Source organism: Cricetulus griseus, chromosome 2, assembly GCF_003668045.3.
Source record: "Cricetulus griseus strain 17A/GY chromosome 2, alternate assembly CriGri-PICRH-1.0, whole genome shotgun sequence".
NCBI classification, from domain to species: Eukaryota; Metazoa; Chordata; class Mammalia; order Rodentia; family Cricetidae; genus Cricetulus; species Cricetulus griseus.
This window is the reverse complement of record NC_048595.1, coordinates 46792072-46811681: the sequence shown is the minus strand read 5'-3', so window position 1 is coordinate 46811681 and position 19610 is coordinate 46792072. Positions and strand designations below refer to the sequence as shown.

The 19610-nt window shown below is 40.1% G+C and overlaps 1 protein-coding gene across 22 annotated transcripts in view; it reads left to right on the top strand.

The window, feature by feature from the left end:
* Sgip1 (SH3GL interacting endocytic adaptor 1) overlaps positions 1-17936 on the top strand; it is a 185795-nt gene extending 167859 nt beyond the window's left edge. For all 22 annotated transcript variants that reach the window (XM_035439747.1, XM_035439748.1, XM_027402305.2 and 19 more), the window contains 7 exons: positions 4204-4315; positions 9072-9227; positions 11250-11382; positions 12251-12453; positions 12932-12996; positions 13531-13695; positions 15228-17936. In XM_035439747.1, the coding sequence (XP_035295638.1) occupies positions 4204-4315; positions 9072-9227; positions 11250-11382; positions 12251-12453; positions 12932-12996; positions 13531-13695; positions 15228-15250 (857 nt within the window). In that variant the 3' untranslated portion in view covers positions 15251-17936. The remainder of the gene's footprint in view (positions 1-4203; positions 4316-9071; positions 9228-11249; positions 11383-12250; positions 12454-12931; positions 12997-13530; positions 13696-15227) is intronic.
* The last annotated feature ends 1674 nt before the right edge of the window (positions 17937-19610 follow it).

Here is a 19610-nt window from a genome sequence, read left to right as displayed (position 1 = left end):
CAGATTGTCTGGCCATTTGTCAATCTTAATATATGGGAATTTCATATTTAGTTTTGCTGTTTTTCCTCAGAACTTCCAACTCAATATCCCAAACTTAAAAAAAAATTTCTTGAGCACACCAAAAAGCCTATCCTTTTCATATTACCTTCATATTGTCTTCATTGCAATAATCATCATAAAAATAGATAATTTGATGCTGTTATGGACCAAGCACTACTCTAAAAGATAGACTTTTTTTAAATCCTCCGATTACCCCTACAAAATGGTTATGATTGGATCATTACCGCCACAAATAGTGTAGACAAGTATCAGAGAAAGAAGCAACCCCAGGCTGGATGCCAACTCCCATTCACCCACTACCAACCCGCACTCTCCCAGCCACCACCCAGTGTCATGGCTGAATGCCTCTTCTAATCTCTGCACTCTACCACCTCCATCACCATCACCTCCCCTAATAATTCTGACAATAAAAGCCTAGTCTGTGCACAGAGCTCCGGGCCTCTCAGTAGAGAGTTCATTTTCAGGAAACATTAACTGCTGATTCATGCTCATGCATAGTATGACTCATGGAATTGTCAGTTCACCTTCATTAATGACCTAAATTGCACCACGTTATTCACAAAAAAAAATATCATGTCTATTAAAATGTTTTGCAGTTTTGAAAAATCTAGTGCCCATAATATTCTCTTTATCTACAAACATCTGTATTTCTCATCAATTTTATTTTCTTTTTAAGGTGTGTCCTAGGGCTGGAGAGAGAGAGAGAGAGAGAGAGAGCTCAGTGGGTGCTTGTTTATATATGTTTATGAACCTGAATTTGGTCCTCGGTGCCCAGGTAAAAGCAAGGCATGGCTCTGGATGCCTCCATAACTCCAATACAGATGGTGGAGGCAGGTAGATCCTGGGGGCTTGGTGCCCAGATAATTCAGTCAAAACAGTGAGCTCCAGGTTGAGTGAAAAAACCCTGTCTCAGAAAATGAGGCAGAAAAGTGACTAAAGAAAACATGGTAATGTCAATCTCTGAACTCAACATTCACAAACAAGACACACACACACACACACACACACACACACACACACACACACACACACACTGGCATGCAGATACACCACACACATGTTTAAGACAAATTTCCTCCTACACATTATTGTCTCCCTCATTAAATTATACACACATATAGTTAACATGATCTAAATGTGGAACACCCCCCCCATCTCCGATAGCTCATAGGACTCTTATTTTCTAGGGAACTGTTTTAATCTCAGTTCCATGAACCCCAAAAACCTCAAGAAATCAATACCCCTACTTCAGATTATATAAATATTATATATGTGCATTTTGTTCTGAAAAATATCCAGAGTTTTCATATAGAGTCTCAAAAGAATTATTTTAGTGCTCATTTTCATGTATAAAGTTTCCCAAAATATTTGTATAAAATGCTTCATCACTTAATTCCTAACCATTCATTGAGTTTGGTTAAAGCACTTGTTTAATTGCTCTATTTGGTTGTAGATTTTTCCCAAGTTCCAATCACATGGGAACCATGATCTTGCTATAATAGTAACAACCCAGCCCACTCTCCTCTCTGGCCCACTTGTTACCATCAGCTAGGGAAGTCATTGTCCTCCAGAATATATTAATTACTCTATAAATGTTTGAATTAATGAGGAAATAGTATTATAAAATCATTTCTTCTGCCTATTCCTACTGCATTATTTGTAAATGTGTGTAAACATCACCTTTCTTCAGCCTAAGAGTGGGTGATGGCACATGTTCTTAAGGAAGAGCTGGTGTAATCTTGGTCCTGTTTGTGGAAGTGTGGGCTGCACAAGTAGCTCATCCCTAATTTCTTCCTTTAAAACTTGGCAACCCCATGGTCCAAGATGTGCACACTCCAGTTGACATCAATTGTTTTCTTGCCCCAAATGACCAAATAATTATCCACTCAAGAAACAAAATAATATAGTCCTCAGAACCTAAATTTTGTATTCACACTTACTTCAGCATCAATCTTAAAATTTTTGCATATCAGCTAGGCAAGACTGAGCAAGTTGTAGAAATTCTTTGAATATCCATCCTGTGTTAATTGGTTTACTGTTATTGTGACAAAATGTTTTCGAAATTCAACATGGGGCTGGAGAGATGGCCAGTGGTTAAAGCCACTGATTGCTCTTCCAGAAGACCCAGCTCACAAATGTCTGTAAGTCCTGTTCCAGGGATCTGACACCCTCATACAGATATACATGCAGGCAAAACACCAATGCACATGAAATAAAAATAAATAAACTTTTAAAACAGATAATCATCTTAAAAGGAAGAAAGGTTTATTTGGAGTCACAATTCCTTGACCCTGTGCTCTAGGCCTGTGGTGGCATACTATATCATGTCAGAAATGAGTGTGTAATAGAGGAGACATGTTTGCTTTGTAGTGACCAGAGAACAAAGAGTTATACGGAAAAGAGTTCGAGTCTCCATATCTCCTTTAAGAGCATATTGCCAAGGACTTAGATTTCTTCCATGTGACCCCATGTCCTATATGTTCCACCATCTCCCGGCAGTGCTTCTGCAGGCTGGAAACAATACCTGTAACACAGAGATGGTCTGCCAATGAATATTATGCTTATTACTTACATAAGGCACATAGTAAATGGGAAGTAAATGAATGGTGACAGAGGTCTGTACTGGTGTGAATGGTAATGGTGATGGTGGTGATGCTGTTGAGTATGAGAATATCGATAATTGCACACTGAACTCCAGAAAACAAAGACTATGTGTAACTCATCATGTTTAACAATATCTACACTAGGGCATGATACATGATACTGACAAATATTTGTTAAATTGCAGATCTAGGGGATGGGGCTAGAGAAATGGCTCAGTGGTTAAGAACACTATCTGCTCTTCCAGGGGTCCTGAGTTCAATTCCCAGCATTCACATGGTGGCTCACAACCATCTATAATAGGATCTGAAGCCCTCTTCTGGCATACAGGTGTACATGTAGAGCACTCATACATAAAATATAAATAAATAAAATTTAAAAAAATGGATGACCTACTACCAAGTACAAGATATTAAGAGCTGAATGAAGATAGGAAAAAACTGGAGGTGGGGGAGTGTCGTGAACTAGAATAAGCAAGAAAGGTTATGTTGAGGAGGAAGACATATAAAGGATGGGATTACATCAGTGCAGGTAGCATAGTCCAGAAGAGAAAAGGAATAAACATCTTGTTTGGTAGAAAGAGTGAAGCATCGAGCATGTGACAGACACCATGTTCACTACCATGCGCAGCAACTAAACTTTATGCTTGACGTTGCAGCAGATCTTTGTAGTTAAATCTTTCTTGCAGACAATCCACACAGTGTGGTGATAAAAATACAAGCTTTTCAGGAAAGCAAATCTAGATCTGGATTCTTATTTTACTGCTTGAATAACTGTATTGTCTTGGGAAAGGCCCTTTAAACTTCAGTTTCCTCTTCTGTAAAATGTGCCTCTCCCTGCCTATCCCACAGGCTCAGGGGAAGGTGGGGTGAAGGACCTCGAGGGAGGGAGGCTTGTATTGCCTCTCCTGGCACACAGCAGGTGTTCAATGAACACAAAGATACTGATGGAGTCAACAGTGTAAGCAGTGTATTCTTTTGTCTTTGCCAAGTCAACATGTATATTTTGGTAGCATTTGTTTTAGGGAAGGATCTTGACCTTGTTGAACCTAAGAGTAACTGTGCTTTTGAAAATGGAAATAATGCAGAAAAGAGCCGTGAGCTATGTAACACCATATGACTATCTCTTCCAAATGAAGGAATGCTGCTTTTCAAGCTGAGCACTTGATTGGGTGGAATGCTCTAGTGGGAAATAGGAAAGTAATACTTCTCTCTACTAACCACCTGCTACACAAACTGTCATGCAAATACTGCCTCATGCTTTATGCAGAACGTTTATAAACCCCTGTGACTTAGTTCTTTGCTTGAATTTTCTTCCATAGTCAATGAATCGATGTCAAGTGTGTTTGTCTATAAACCAGCCAAATATTTTCTTTAAATACTTGTGCTTTCATTGAACACACAGCTACTGTGTAATCACGTTTGTTTTTTTTTTTTTTTAAAGACCGCCCCCACTTCCCCAGTCCTTTAGTGAGTGCTAGTTCCATGTATTCGTGCCTTTTATGTAAGCCCCAAATAAATGGAAGCATTTCATCTCCTACAGGTTCTTCCAGGGGACCCAGCCCTCTAACTATGGGGGCCCAGGACACCCTCCCAGTTGCAGCAGCATTCACAGAAACTGTCAACGCCTACTTCAAAGGAGCAGACCCAAGCAAGTAAGCCTGGGATAAGGCCCCTGTACCCTTGAAGCCCTGTCCTATGTAGTTGTGGGGGAGGAGGGTAGATACTAAACATAACCACCCTACCTTCTGAGAAAGAGTTTATAGAGAAGTGGATCAGATCCATAAATTCCACAAATTCTCTGAAATTATATTACCTTACATTTTCTTTTCTTTTCTCTTCTTTTCTTTTCTTTTCTTTTCTTTAAGATAGTCTCACTGTGTAGCCCTGGCTGTCTGGACCTGGCTATGTAGAGCAGGCTGGGTTTGAACTCATAGAGATCTGCCTGCCTCTACCTCCCATGGGTGGCTTTAAAGACACGAACCACGTCTTTTTTTTTTTTATTTGAATTAGAAACAAGATTGTTTTACATGTCAATCCCAGTTCCTTCTCCCTCCCCTCCTCCCCTACCATCCCCCTCAACTAAAACCCTACCTATCCCATACCCTTTCTGCTCCCCAGGGAGAGTGAGGCCTTCCATAGGGTGTCTTCAGAGTCTGTCCTATCCTTTGGGATAGGGCCTAGGCCCACTCCCATGTGTCTTGGGAACCACATCTTATGTGTGCATTTTTTTCACAGAGTGATATACAGCTTTCAACACTCAGTAACAAAGTGAATCCTGACTCCAAACCACTGGCAGGAACTATTAATCCACCCTGCACACCAGACACCCGCACCACACTATTGTCAAATGTATCGTTGGTTTAATTCTAGGCCTGCGTTCCATCAATAAATAAAAGGAAACCTAAGTGAGGGATGGACTGCTCTTAGTTCTTTTTTCCACTCATAAGAACGGGACTTAGAAACCTAACAATCTAGGCCAAGAGGAATGGGACATAACAGGTGTGCTTATGTATTACAGATCCTACTAAGCAGTGAGAACTAAACATAATTAGAGCAACACACTTTAGGTGGGAATTCACATGACGAAGTATGAGTCCTCTTTCCCCTTCAGAAACACTGTTTCAGAAAGTCTTTCTCTACTAATACTACCCTGGAGAACCAATAGAATTAGTAACTCCAGCCCCAAAGCATCCTACCCAGTCACCTGGTCTTTCATTCCTGCTCACTGGCATGGCTCTTTCAATAACAACTAGGTTTTATTCTAGGTCCATAATAATATAGAGAAACAAACACTGTAGCTTGGGGTTGATCCAGAGAGGCAGGACATGAGAGAAAAAGAGGGTACGGGGGGGGGGAGAAGAGAGAGGCTCATATGGAGCACATAAACACTTTCAGCTTAAGCTGATAAACACTTACTACATACGTGTTATCCTGTAGACTTGTTAGAATAAAGAATGTGTACAACCGCCTGCTGTGTGAGTTAGAACCACTCACCACTGGCTGATCAATGCCTTAAACACTTAGGATGACAAGAACTGAGAAAAATAGAAGCATATTTACTTTAAAAAAATTAATAGGAATGTGTCGAGAACACGTACACTATGGTGGGAAATCACAGGAGACTCACACAAGCGGTCCTTTTCTGCTTGCTTCCTAACTGGCTTTCATTCATTCACTCACTTTGACCCCTCCAAAATCTCATCTGTTCACAGGAGAAACACTCCCCAGGGATCTGTGAGGTTCTAGGTGCTCTGGGCTGTGTTGCTGGAGGGCTTCTAGCCACACTCGGTTGCCCCCTCTCTGATCTAGTCTGGCTTTCTCCCTCCTCTCTTGTCTGCACCCCTCTTCAATTCTCTCCACTTAAGACATGTAAGCCTATAGCTGTTTCTCTTCTATGTCCCATCCCACCTCCAACTCAGTCCCACCCCACCCCTCTCTCTCTCTCTCTCTCTCTCTCTCTCTCTCTCTCTCTCTCTCTCTCTCCCTTTAGTGAAGCTTTTATCCATGTATCTCAGCAGCTTGCCCGTCACTTTGGTTCTCCAACAAATTTATCAAACAGAACTTCTGATCCAGCCTGTAGAAAGGAGCACCCCTCCCCCTCCACCCTCGCCAATCTCCCTGCTTCACTTCCTCCTTCTCCACTGCCCTCTCCAACACCTCACACATACTTTTTATCCTGTTGTTCATTGTCTGCTCTCCCCATCCATTGGAATGGAAGCTCCAACAGCTGGATTTTGACTCTTTTCTCCATTGTTGCATCTTCAGCACCAAAACAAGGCTCAAGGTGCTCAAGTTATAGTTGATAAATGACTCAAAATGACTCTCTCATCTAAGTTCTACAGAAGGTTACTCTGCACCAACCATTGGACTAGACAGGAGGTACATAGGTGGAGACATCTAGGATGGGAACTGATACTTGTACGTGAAAGTAATCCAATGTCTGATGGAAAGGGTGTAAATATGATGCAGTGAAAGACAAGAAGGCTTTAATATTTTGACACAATTTTCTAAAAGAAAAAATCTGTCCATATGTCCAACCTAGAAAAGGGTGAAGTAAGGCAGCTAAATGATGAGGACAATAGAGAAGGCTTCTGAAAGGGTCATTTGAGCTGAGTGGTGTGGCGGGGAAAGATTTTCATGGTATATAAGCCCAAGGAGGTTGACTAATTAAGCAGCTCAAGCTTCTGCACACAGACCATGTTCACAAAAAGACTGTTTGCTTAGTGTCAACAGAGCAGTACAGTCGCATGGAATCGATGTCTTTCTTATGCCTTCCCCTAACTCAGAGTCACACAGCTCTACTAGAACTGGCTGCAGATTCTGTAGCCCAGCTAAAGAACTCATTGTTGCCTGTGACAAGAGGGAAGGCCCAATGTGTAAGTCAGATGCCACTTGACTTGGAAATTTTTTCGTTCTTTGTAAATGCTTCATTTGTGAGTATTTACATGCCCCAGGCTTTATTTGAAATTTGATTTCTAATTCCATTTCACATTATTTTAAGTTTTCATAATGTCACACATTGACATTCACATCAAATGCTAATAGGAATAATCATTCAGCTCAAAAATATTTTCCTAAAGGAAGAAAACCACATCAAACAGACATGGAACTTAGCAATCTAAAAATACAATAATTTCAAATTTTCATTTAGTGGGTATGGAGACTATTAAGTGAACTCCTTACACTGTCTCTTCAGCTCCCTCTACTGACAAAACTTTACCTGATACTGTAAGCAAAGAATTTTTTTTTTTTTTAGATCAAAGTCCCCAGGGCAGGTAGAAGAGAGTGGGTTGGGATTGAAAGTTTATAAATTGAGTTAATGCTGAAATTGATGTTGTGATCCTGTATTGTTCTTGGACCTATTCTGAAATTACTTTGAAAAAGGACAAAGTCGGGGGCTAGAGGGATGGCTCACAGGAGTAAAGGCACCTTTGCCAAATCTGATCATCTGAGCTCCATCTCCCAGAAAACCGAGTGGTGAAAGGACACAACCAACTCTGCAAGTTGTCCTCTGACCTCACACGTGTGCTTGCTCCATAGTATGAGCACTCAAGGGTAAACACACTCACAATATTAATAATTGATTAATTAAACTTTTTAAAAGATCTTATGAGTCTTAGACATTCTTCAAAGTCAACCTAAAATGAGATCTCAGATAGTTCTGCACAATGTTAGTGAGATGTGGAAATGCCGAGATACTCACACACAGCTGTATTTTCCATTTTAGAAAACACTTGGGGAGAAAAAAAGAAAGAAAAGAGGGGAGGAAGGAGGGGAAGAAAGAAGAAGAACAAAACACACAGAGAAGAGGGGTGGGGCAAAGAAAGAAATAAAGGCAGTTGGGCTATGTCATTAAAAGTTAAAGGTATCCCCAACACAGGACCCAGTGATCCCTCATACCTCACAAGAAAAGTTAGAGCCACGCCCACTCAGGAAAGACCTCTGCCTACATTGTAACACCTTTGTAACAGATGAAAATGGTAAAGAACTCTAATGTTCTTCAATTGGTGAATTGACTTATTTTTTTAAAAAAAAATGATATATCCATTCAGCAAAAGAAAACAAATGAACTACTTGTGCACAGAACTACATGGACAAATCTGAAGATAATTCCTCTAGGGAACAAAGTTTCACCTGACCTCCAAGCACATATCTATTAGATTATATTATAGAAAGTGCAAAACAATGTAGAATGATAAAAGCACATAGAAGGAACCTAGGATCAAGAACTGTAAAACTGGGCCTAAGGGATAACAGATGGGCAGTAAGAAATGTTTGGGGACAATGGAAACGTAGATATTGGTTATGTATTGATTTTATATCATTCAAATGTGTGGAATTTTACATCATAAGTAACTATACTTTATCATCTTCATACCTCCATGAAGCCTTTTAGAATGACTATTCTTCCTTCTGAACTATCATCTTACCATGTTTTCATTTCCATGGCTAATTTAATTGTGACAAAATAGACAAAATAATGGACTAAAGAACTAATAAAGTAGGACATGAGAACTTCACCTTGGAGTATATAAAAGACACTGATTACACTACGTTTTGGGCCATTTTTTTTCTTTATTATTTTTTAGTAGAGAAGTGTATGTTACTCCCCAAAGCAGATAGTCAAAAAGATGAATTCAAATTTCTAGTTTTTGAAATTGCCACCCGTTACAGAAACATACTTTATATTTTCTTACAATTAAGGCTCTTTTTAAAAAATAATATCAGTTCTCAAATTCTCAGGTAAGCTAGAAATGACTTGGTGGTTGGGAACATGATTGTAACCGCTTGTCTTTAACTCTGGGTGTGTTGCATTGTCATTCAAACCCTTTCTGCTCCACCACTGTTTTGCATCCCAGCATACTGACCCTGTTTCTGCTCTTTCCTCTCATGTGTTTGGTATTCCAGATGCATTGTTAAGATTACAGGAGAAATGGTATTGTCCTTCCCTGCTGGCATCACCAGACACTTTGCCAACAACCCATCCCCAGCTGCTCTGACTTTTCGGGTGATAAATTCCAGCAGGTTAGAGCACGTCCTGCCGAACCCCCAACTTCTCTGCTGGTAAATATGATTCTTCATTCAATCTTAAAGAGATGATTGGCTTGGCACCCTGTGTCTGAGTAAGGAGTACTCCGTTGCAAGAATGGTACTGTGGCTGATTCATCGCAATGCAAATGTGCACGGAGTACATTCAACACCCAGACAGCTGGATGTGTGTTTGTTACCAAGTTTTCTGTGTGTGGCGCTATGTGAATGCATAGCTGTGTATGCATCTGTGTGTTCTAGTGGCCAGCTTCTAAAGGGGTTAAAGAAGCATTTAAGGAAACACTGACAATGTACAGTGCCTGTTTCACTTGTTACTAATAAACAGTTGAGAAGAACAGTAGGCAATGAACCCAACAATAGAAAACCTTTCATCCTTTTAAATGAAATAATATTGGAAGTGTGGGCTATTCTTCCATGTAAATTTGAAAACCTTTCCTGTGAAACATATGATTTTACTATAATGGTTATTGTTGGCAGGTATCACACCAGGGAGGATCATATGGATTTGTTCCTGAATGTGCACACTGTCTCATTTCAAACCTGAAATAATGCCTTTATTAGGCATGTGCATGTGTGTACTGGTTTGTGGTGCACGTCACAAAAGGAACCATTCTTGACAGCTTCCTCTCCATCATAAAGTGTGGATACTCTACCTAGAAGTCTCTCTGTAAAGCACCCACATTCTTCCTCTTCAGCATCTTTCCTTGAGTTAATACCAACATCATGTCCCCGACTGTGGCATTGACAATTGTTTCCTTCCCTGACTCCAATCTGGCCCTGCTTTGATACATTTTTACAGCCAGTGACCTTTAGGATATTGCTCTTTGCTCACAGCTGATCAGTGGCATCACATGACACATGTCCCATAATCTCAGCTTGTTGCAATTGGCTTTGAGCATCCACCAAAATCTTTGTGTCTGTTCTCATTAGTGCCCCCCTATCAAAAATGAGTGAAGTCCTGTCCCACATCATGGCTTGGTGTGTTGACTTCCCCATCTTCTAATACTACCCTCCCCTTCTTCCAATGGCTCCCACTTCCTCTCAGCTCCTCTGTCTCCCGGTCCATCCCCTGTCATTTTCAGCCCCATCGACCATCCCCAAAGTAAATTATGTCCCCTTGTCATTCTCCTGGAAAGTCCCCCTCCTTTTCATTAAAGATCTCCGATCTATTTGTTCATTTGTCATCCAGTCCCCATGAGCTAGCACCATCCAGCACCATGGGACCAGCTGGTCCTTCATCATGAATGAAGAAGCAGCTGCAGTGTAGATCAGGCAAGTGGTCATTAAACAGGCTACTGAGCACCAGCTATCTGGAATGCTAAGGTTTTTGGAAAGCCAAGACTCTACTGTCCTACTGTAACTGTGACTATCCCCATAAACTCCAAGACTGTCTTTTTGTGAATCCAGGTTTTTATTTAGATGCTCTTGGACAAAACCCTAAGGAGTGACAAAGGAGCATGATGGTGTTAGCTACATCCTACTCAGTTAGACCAGGTCTTTATGTTTTTGTTTTGTTTTGTTTTCAGTATAAGCTCTCACTGTGTAGGAGAGGCTGGCCTTGAACTTGTGATCCTCTTGCCCCCACCTACTCAAAGTTAGGATTACAAGGGTGCACCCCCAAGTCTTTTAACTGGTTCATTTCTGAAAATTACTATGTTACGTCAGTTCAAAGGGAATTCAGATTTCTTGCCCTTAATTGCATTGGCTGATTAGGCAGAACTGAGATAGAGTAGGGAGAGCTATTATGGATGAGGAAATAGTTACCGCTTCAAAGCTCCCAGTGGTCATTCTGCTGAACTAATAGATAGGAGCTGACAGGAATATTTGGCAGCAGAGCAGAGCCTCCCTGTGGGAACTGGATGGCTTACAGGACACCACACCAAACTGCACTGTGCTAAAACCACCCTGGGGATGCTCTCATGTCCTGATTGTCATAGGCGATGGAGAAATCAGAGACCATCTGCTGAGATGCTTCTTGTGCAGATGAGGTGTCAATGAGATGCTGTTCAGTCACTGATTTTCTTTCGATCTTAATAGTGATAATACACAAAACGATGCCAATACCAAGGAATTCTGGGTAAACATGCCAAATTTGATGACTCACCTAAAGAAAGTCTCTGAACAAAAACCCCAGGCTACATATTATAATGTGGACATGCTCAAATACCAGGTAAGCCTATTGTATGGTCAGGGTTATCTTGTTTCATGTTACAAATTCGCATTCTAAAGTGCCTACTGTTGCATAAAAGTAACATTTCTTTAATATTATGGAAGTGCTGTGGTTATAAAAAAAAACTGAAGCCTTAAAGGATCATGTGGGGACTAGTGAGGAGAATATTAATCATACATCCATAAATACAAAGTGAGGTGTTTTATTTTTGAATTATAGAAACATGCCCCAAAAATGAAGTTGAAAACACACATGCACACTTAATTATGCTGGAAAAATCACATCAGAGGTTACATGCCGTTGAAAGCACTTATTGCCCTTGCAGAAGGCATGGCTTCAGTTCCCAGCCCCCACAATGTGCTCACAACTCCATGGTGGCCCATAACCTCAGTTCAGAGGCCATCTTCTGGCTCTGCTGGCTCTTGTGCTGTACATAAATTCACACAGGCCAACACATACACACATACAAATAATAACAATCTATATTTAAATATAAATTGTTAATAAGTTAGATCAGCATAATCATGGTAAGAGCACAAGTGTTCTAATACTTTTAAGTGGTTGGGTATAAATAACCTGGATTTTTTTCTAGTGTAATAGCCTCATGAAATAGTTCTAAAGAAACTTTTGCTAAGAAATAATTCAATGATTATGCTAATGAAACTTTTTTGTTGTTTTATTTATTTACTTTTTTGCTAATTTATTTTTTACATTCCAATCCCAGCTCCCCCTCCCTCTTTTCCTCCTGCTCCGCCCCCCAACTCTCCCCCACTTTCCATCTGCTCCTCAGAGAGCTAATCACAGCCTCTGGTTTGATTTTGTATTAACAGTTGAGACTTATACCTTCTCTCTCCTGTCCTTTGGCAAGGTGTCTGCCCAGGGCATTCAGTCCACACCTCTGAACTTGGCAGTGAACTGGCGATGTGAGCCTGCAAGCACTGACCTTCGCATAGATTATAAGTACAACACGGATGCCATGACCACTGCAGTGGCCCTTAACAATGTGCAGTTCCTGGTCCCCATAGATGGAGGAGTAACCAAGCTCCAGGCTGTGCTTCCTCCAGCAGTTTGGTAAAACAACTTCTCATTTCCTCTCTGCCCCATAAAAGGGCTCCTTCTGGTTAAGGGACTGCAGAGTTTTAGCACCAGGGTTTACTGTGGGAAGAGACCTCAGCAAGCCTGACTGGGGAGGGGGAAATCAGTTTTTCCACTAGTAACAGCAAAATAAAGAATCCTTCTGTAAAATTAATGTGAGTTAGCCAGTGACTGCAATGGAAATTACCTAAACTAAGTGATTAACAAATACTTCGCATCTATTTTCTGGGTAGATGTGTTCTAAACACGGTGTCATTCTCTAACTGTTTACCTCACATTGCTGTAGCTGGTTAGAATAAGGAAAAGGGAAGACATTAATGCATGTAGGAGACATAAATAGTTAGGAAGAGCTAAAAGTTTTGAACCCACTTTATTTTACTTAACACTATCTGGAAATGTGGCATCTATTAGACAAATCCTCAGTATGTGAAAAAGCCCTTTGTTTTACTTTTAGGAATGCTGAGCAGCAAAGAATATTATGGAAAATTCCTGATATCTCCCAGAAGTCAGAAAATGGAGGTAATGTAATCACAGGCTTATATCTGAGATAACCTGCTTGATAACCTATATCAGCCAACTATGAACCCAAATCCATGTAACCCTAGAAACAAGCAGAACATTTGTTTAGTTATTAACGTCCGTAAAAGCAAGTGGCTTTTAGTGGACCTTCCTCTTTTGGTGTTCCACCAAGACCTCACCATACATGGACCATCCTTGTGGCAGAGATGAGCCCTTCAGGAGGTATATGTCCATCCAGTGTCAGAACCAATGTAGATAGATATCTTTTTTTTTTCCCCTCTGATGTTAATCAACAGTTGAGAAGGAAGTAGCCCTCGGGCGTGTGCAAATTTTAAAGGACCACTCTCCTGACATATTTCAACCAGTCACTCATAGCACTCAAGGATGCTTTTACCCACCATCATTTTGTAACTGAAGAATATGCTGCTCTCTAGGCTGGACAGTTTTGCACAGTTGATCTCAAATGCAACTTCAAATTTATGTGCAAAATGGCACTGCTGACTGCCATCTTGCAATAATGCTCTTCTTTTACAGGCGTAGGTTCTTTACTGGCAAGATTTCAGTTATCTGACGGCCCAAGCAAACCCTCCCCATTGGTTGTGCAATTCACAAGTGAAGGAAGCACACTGTCTGGCTGTGACATTGAGCTTGTTGGAGCAGGGTACCGGTTTTCACTCATCAAAAAGAGATTTGCTGCAGGTAAATGGGTAGCTTAGGCTTCATTGGCAGAAATAATGTTGCTACCCTTCCTCACGCAGGAACCAAGTGTGGTTTCTCATCTTCTGCTTCCTCATTCCTATCCCCATGTCCCATTAGAAAGCAAACCAATATTTGAATGAAGCACAAATGAACTGGCAACCCAAGTGGATAGGCTCTGACTGCATATGCGGGGCCTGTTTCTTATGGCTGGCTGAGCCATCATCCCCATATGGTTGATCTGTATATTGAAGCCAGTGGGATAAGTCCTGCTGCCGTGTTGCCGAACAAGATTGAAACACTTGGGTTTGACTTTCTCTCCTACCTGAAAACGTATTTTTTTTAAAGCAGGAGAAAGAGCCTAAGGCATGGGAGCATTAGATTCCTTGGAAGGTTTTTGTTCAACAACTGGACTTTCTGAATTTTAGGATTGTCAGGCCAAGCTGAGAGCTAGGAAGATCTGCTTTTGGACTTCAAAAGCAACCTTTAACCTATCTGTGGCCAGACGACTCAGCAGATCAAAGGCACCTGCCACATAAGCCTGACAACCAGGATTGAGTCCCCCGAATCCACTTAGAGGTGAAAAGAAAGAACAAACTTGGAACACAGTTGTCCTCTGACCTCCACACACATGCTACATCATTCTCTCTCTCTCTCTCTCTCTCTCTCTCTCTCTCTCTCTCTCTCTCTCTCTCACACACACACACACACACACACACACACACACACACACACACACATACACATCATGTATACACATACAATGATATTTAAAAAAATAAGAGTTATGTGTAGTTTTGAGCTGGTGAGGTGGATCAATGGATGAGGTGGAGGTACTTACACTGATCCTGATAACCTGAATTGGACTCCTTGGAACCAGAAGATGGAAGAAGAGAACAACTCCTACAAGTTGTCTCTAACTCCCACACATCTGCCAAGGTAGAGATACTCACATATATACTCTCACTCAATGAAAGAAAGAATAAGAGAGAAGTGGAGGAGAAAATAAAATATCTAGTCTTCAGATATACACTGTTTGCCCAGGAATTGAGTGTGGCACAAATAATAGAGTCTTGATGGAGAGCCTGGCCTCCCTGATAATAAGGTGATTGCTTTGTCAATGGCTTGCTGGGGTAAACCCAGAGCCTTCCACATACGATGCAAACATGTTACTACTCCCTCCTTCCTCTTCCGCTGAGTCCTGGCTTTTACACTTGCTATTCTGATGTAATTATTAATTATATCCCTTTCACTCTTGAATGAACTAAGTCAAAAATAAATATGAACAGTTTTTCATATTCAAGGACAAATCCCTGACCCACCTGGGCAGAATCCAAGAATGTTCAGCAAATTGTCTAGAAAAACAGAAATGCTGACTATGAATGTGGGGCACTAAGAACCCTGAAAACCTCACCACTTCATAGGAGTATAGCACCCCAAACATGCAGTGTTTGGTACTGAGGGGTAGGGCAGGAGGAATAGAATAGAGCATTGAGCTTATGGATGACATTTTGACCTGTGATTTTGTTTTGCAGGAAAATACTTGGCAGATAACTAATAAAATCTCATGCAAGGATTTGGAAGATCCATGTCCTGGAGAACTGTTGTATGAGAGATGGGATTTAATCTGGTTTAATGAAAACAAGCCTCTGTCTGTACTGAGGTTGTTCTACCTACTGGAAGGTCCTGGCTTTCAGCAGTGATTTCCCACACACAGTACTATGATGATCAGTTCTACAGTATTTACTTCTAGGTGTAATATTGTTAATGGTTTTAAATTGTAATTATTGTATTTGTAAACTGTACCTTCATTCCAGTAAGGCACTTAGACACTTGAGTTTTAGTATTTTCCATTCCTGAAACGGATGTAATTTAAATTGTGGTATGTAAATTTAATAGTAGTACTGTTGAATGGCACAATGCTTACAGAGATAGAGTGCATTTTGTCAATATATAAAAATTAAATATAATGTTGATAGTTCTCATAAAGGGGGTGCCACACATCAAGAACCTTAAATGGAATCAGAAGAAAAAAAATTACTTTTCTTCACTCCTTACTATGTTTTCCTCTAGTGCTAAAGAAAACTTCTAGCTTCAGTTTAGTGGGTTAAATTCAGAAACTATTTCAGAAAAAAAGATTCTAAAGTTACAGCATATTCAAAGAGAAGCATTAATTACCACTTTTTAAAAAGCTTTTTTTTCAAACTGCAAATTTCATAAAAATGCAAACTGTGTAAACAGGGCCTCTTATTTTTATAACTTGTGTAAAAAAGGAAAAGCAATTCATATTTAAAGTTTAAGTATATTAAATTATATCCAAGAGTGCAGAGGATGGTGAAATTTTACCTGACCCCACTCCCCTTCTCTGCAGTTTAGCAAATGTGGAGATTGTTAAACCATCAGATTCAAGCCAACATGATTTTTAAAGTTTCGAGACTTTCTGTAGCTGAACTGGTTAATACTTTTGCACAATTGCTCAGAGCAGAGGGGCCCTTCTCATCCAGCAACCAGGAATACCCCATTTCCTCTTTACTCACAAGAATCAAAACAAAAATGAGAGTAAGGACCTTAGAGGAAAAAAAGATAGTTCCCTGTTTCGATTCAAAAGGAGAATTTTAAACTTATCATTTCCATCTCTGGGGAAGGAAGAAATTAGCTTTATAAATGAAATTCTATTCACCTTGTTATCCTATGAATATTTTTTGAATGATTTTAAGATTCATCATATAAAACTATGAATCTTTGCCCTTCTTGGGGAATGTAAAGCAGAGTCATGGCAGTGGCCTTTCGGCGCAATAAATGCCACCATTCTGGGGCGGGGGCAGGGGAAGGGTTGTCTCACAGGACAGGAATCTGATCATTGTCCTGTGAGGTCTAAAGATGAAGTCTTCCAGTAAGTCACAAGTTATTTTCAACAGAGAACATTTCCTGTCCGAGGCTATCCTCTTAAATAACTGCAGTTGAGTTGGGGTGTGTAGCATTCGCTGCTGAATTCCCTTTTGTATTCACTCAAACTTGACAAAGATCGGAATTCAGCTCCTTTCAATTCTGGAATCAAGCTCAATTTTTTTAAGTCTCACTTCAACAATGAGATTTCAATTGGCAGCTCTCTCCGGCGAGCTTTGCAAATTAATCTATGTTCTCTTCAATCAATGCTTGCAACAAAAAGAATGTCCAACATGATCCATTTTACTTGGAAATAATCCCTAATATTTAAAACAGGCTCTTGCCTAGTTCCCCAAAGCAGCCTGGCTTTGAAGGATTTTTTTGTCTTGTTTTGTTTTGTTTTTTGAACAAACTAATTTGTTCATAAGTTTGGTTTTGAAACTGGAATAGAGAAATGAAATGTAAAACTTAAATCTCATGGAACATGGGAAATGAAAACTTAAGCCAATGGAGAATAAGAAGCAGGAAGATGAAACTTATCTAGAATGTGATTATAAAATGTTTCTAAGTAGTCAATTCATGGAAAAATATTGAATATTAATACAAAAGCATATTAAAATATGTAAATATTACTGTTTCTCACGTCTTTCTCTTTATATCTTACTTTATATAGCTTTAGAATGAATTGGTCCTTACATACATAGTGTTTCTTTCCAAAGAATAATTTTATTGAAACTGTAAAAATGTAATTAATGATAGCAATTTGAAAAGTCCCTAACATTATTCAAATGTTTCCAGGAATCAAGTTCAAAACTATGAAGAAATCCTGTAGTCCCTTACTTGACTTTTGTGAGCTGGAATGGCAGTTAGTGATCTCAAAATTAAGACCTGAATAATGAGAGTTTCAGTGGAGAAATGGGTGGTTCCTTCCGGTTCAGAAACCGGTCCAATAGCATATGCCCCTACCGGGGATGGAGACGCCAGTGCTCTGATTGGTTTTAATTCTGTAGGCTTTCATCTCCTGTCAGAGATGTATCTGCAGCACTGTGAGATAGGGATTCGTGTTCTGAGATGTGGTCCTAATCCAGGCAAGGTTTCAGTCATCAATGTCTATCGAGTCAGGTTCCCTTTTGTCTGAATACAATGGGTTAGCTCATAGCCAGATCGTTTTCAGGACAGTGAGCTAAAGTAAGACCAAGTTCTGGTTAGACAGAGAGCTTTTTCCTAAACACTCCAATTTTTAAAGCTGGTAGAAAGTGTGAATGTTTTATTCTGGTGACACAGAAAGCATGTTTTCCTCTTCAAATAAATCCCATATTTTTATGAAATTTTTAAAAAATAAATTATTATTTAAATTAGTCTGAATCTTATCATAATTGGACCTTACAACTACTAATTTACTACTCTACGTGATATACCTGCTAAAGTGACAATTCACTGTATGATATTTGGGACACAGTTTATCCATAAAGGAAGACTGTCCATGCACAAAGGGTTTTGAGTGACTGGAAAAGGGCAGACAATAGTGCTTTTTTACTGTTTCATAGACTTCTTCTCTCCCCTAGTCTACACAGTGTCAGACCCATAGTTATGCACATTTCCACTTTTAATTCTCCTTTTGGAGGAAGCCAACCTACCTTTGCTCTGCCATTGATGCCTGCTGTGTGAACTCAGATGAGTCCAGCCCTCTTCTCAACTTTAAGGTTTGAGTGGATCCATACATAGTTTTCAAGCTTTTCTTAATGGGACTTTTATTTTTCTAATAAAATTGTGCCAGGAATCCTATAAAGCAAAGTGTTGCCCAGCACAGAGGGGCTCCTCCAGACATTGAGACATAGCCTCACGATGCATAAAGGACTCTAAAGTACCTTTTGATTCTGGAGCCTGACAGTTCTACTTTACCGATAAAACAGCCTTCAAGTCTGTAAGAACATGTGTATTCACGGTGGTTAGTTGCCACACAATAGACAAAGCTGCACAGCAAGTGCTCCCCAGCTGTCAGTCACTGCAGATGCCACTTCATCCAGCCTCTGTTTTTAAAAAATGGAAAAAAAAAAATGCTTTTCAGTCCCTGTTTTCCCAATGATGATATTGAGGCTTAGGCTGATTTATTTCCCCAAAGTGACACTCCAGGACTCAAAGGACCCTAATTAACCTGACAACAGAACGAGTTCATTTGGTTCATTTGGGGGAAATAATTGAGTTGAATGTCAAGATAAAAGGCACTGTGAAAAGTTTGAATTGAAAGGATTACAGATGGGCCCAATAGAATGTTATTTTTTAAGAACTGAGCCTCTCAAAGGATAGCATGTGGGATCCCTTGTTTCCAAACAGTAGTAGTGATTTAAACTGGGGCCTTGTTCTAGTCTCAGAACCTAGACAGACTGCAACGGGTACCAGCAAGTCTTTATAAATCTCTAGGGATGGAACTTGGCAATACATTTATTGATAAGCATCTAAAATCTGAGCATCATGGCCCTGATAGATCATTAGGACCCTTTTTACTATTCACATAATAGCAGACAAGTCCTAATTTCAAAGGTATATGCCATTTTTCTAGTGTTTTCCCTCAAATTCAGTCTAATAATAGCTTCAAGGGATACTCAGCCCGCTGGCCGCTGGCCTGGAAACTGACTTTGTTTCATAGACTCTCATTTCAAAAAGAATTTTACCAGTTTTTGCTGGTTTTGCCTTTTCTCAGAGCAATCACAGGATGTAAATAAATGTTGAATGACAGTAAAATATGCAGATATTCGCTAGAGAGGTAGGGGTGTGGTGTGGTGTGTGTGTGTGTGTGTGTGTGTGTGTGTGTGTGTGTGTGTGTGTGTGTGTGTGTGTGTGTCAGCCTTTTCTTGCCCCAAAATCATAGTCAGTCAAAAAGTATACATTTTGTCATGTGACTTTTTCGGTTTGGAGCTTCTAAAAACTGAAAGCCAGATTTTCAGTAATATCAAAGAGGGCTCAGAATGTAGGTTAGAAACTTAACATAAGGAAATGTGATGTTCTCCTGAAGCCCCCAGGATGTTCTCACC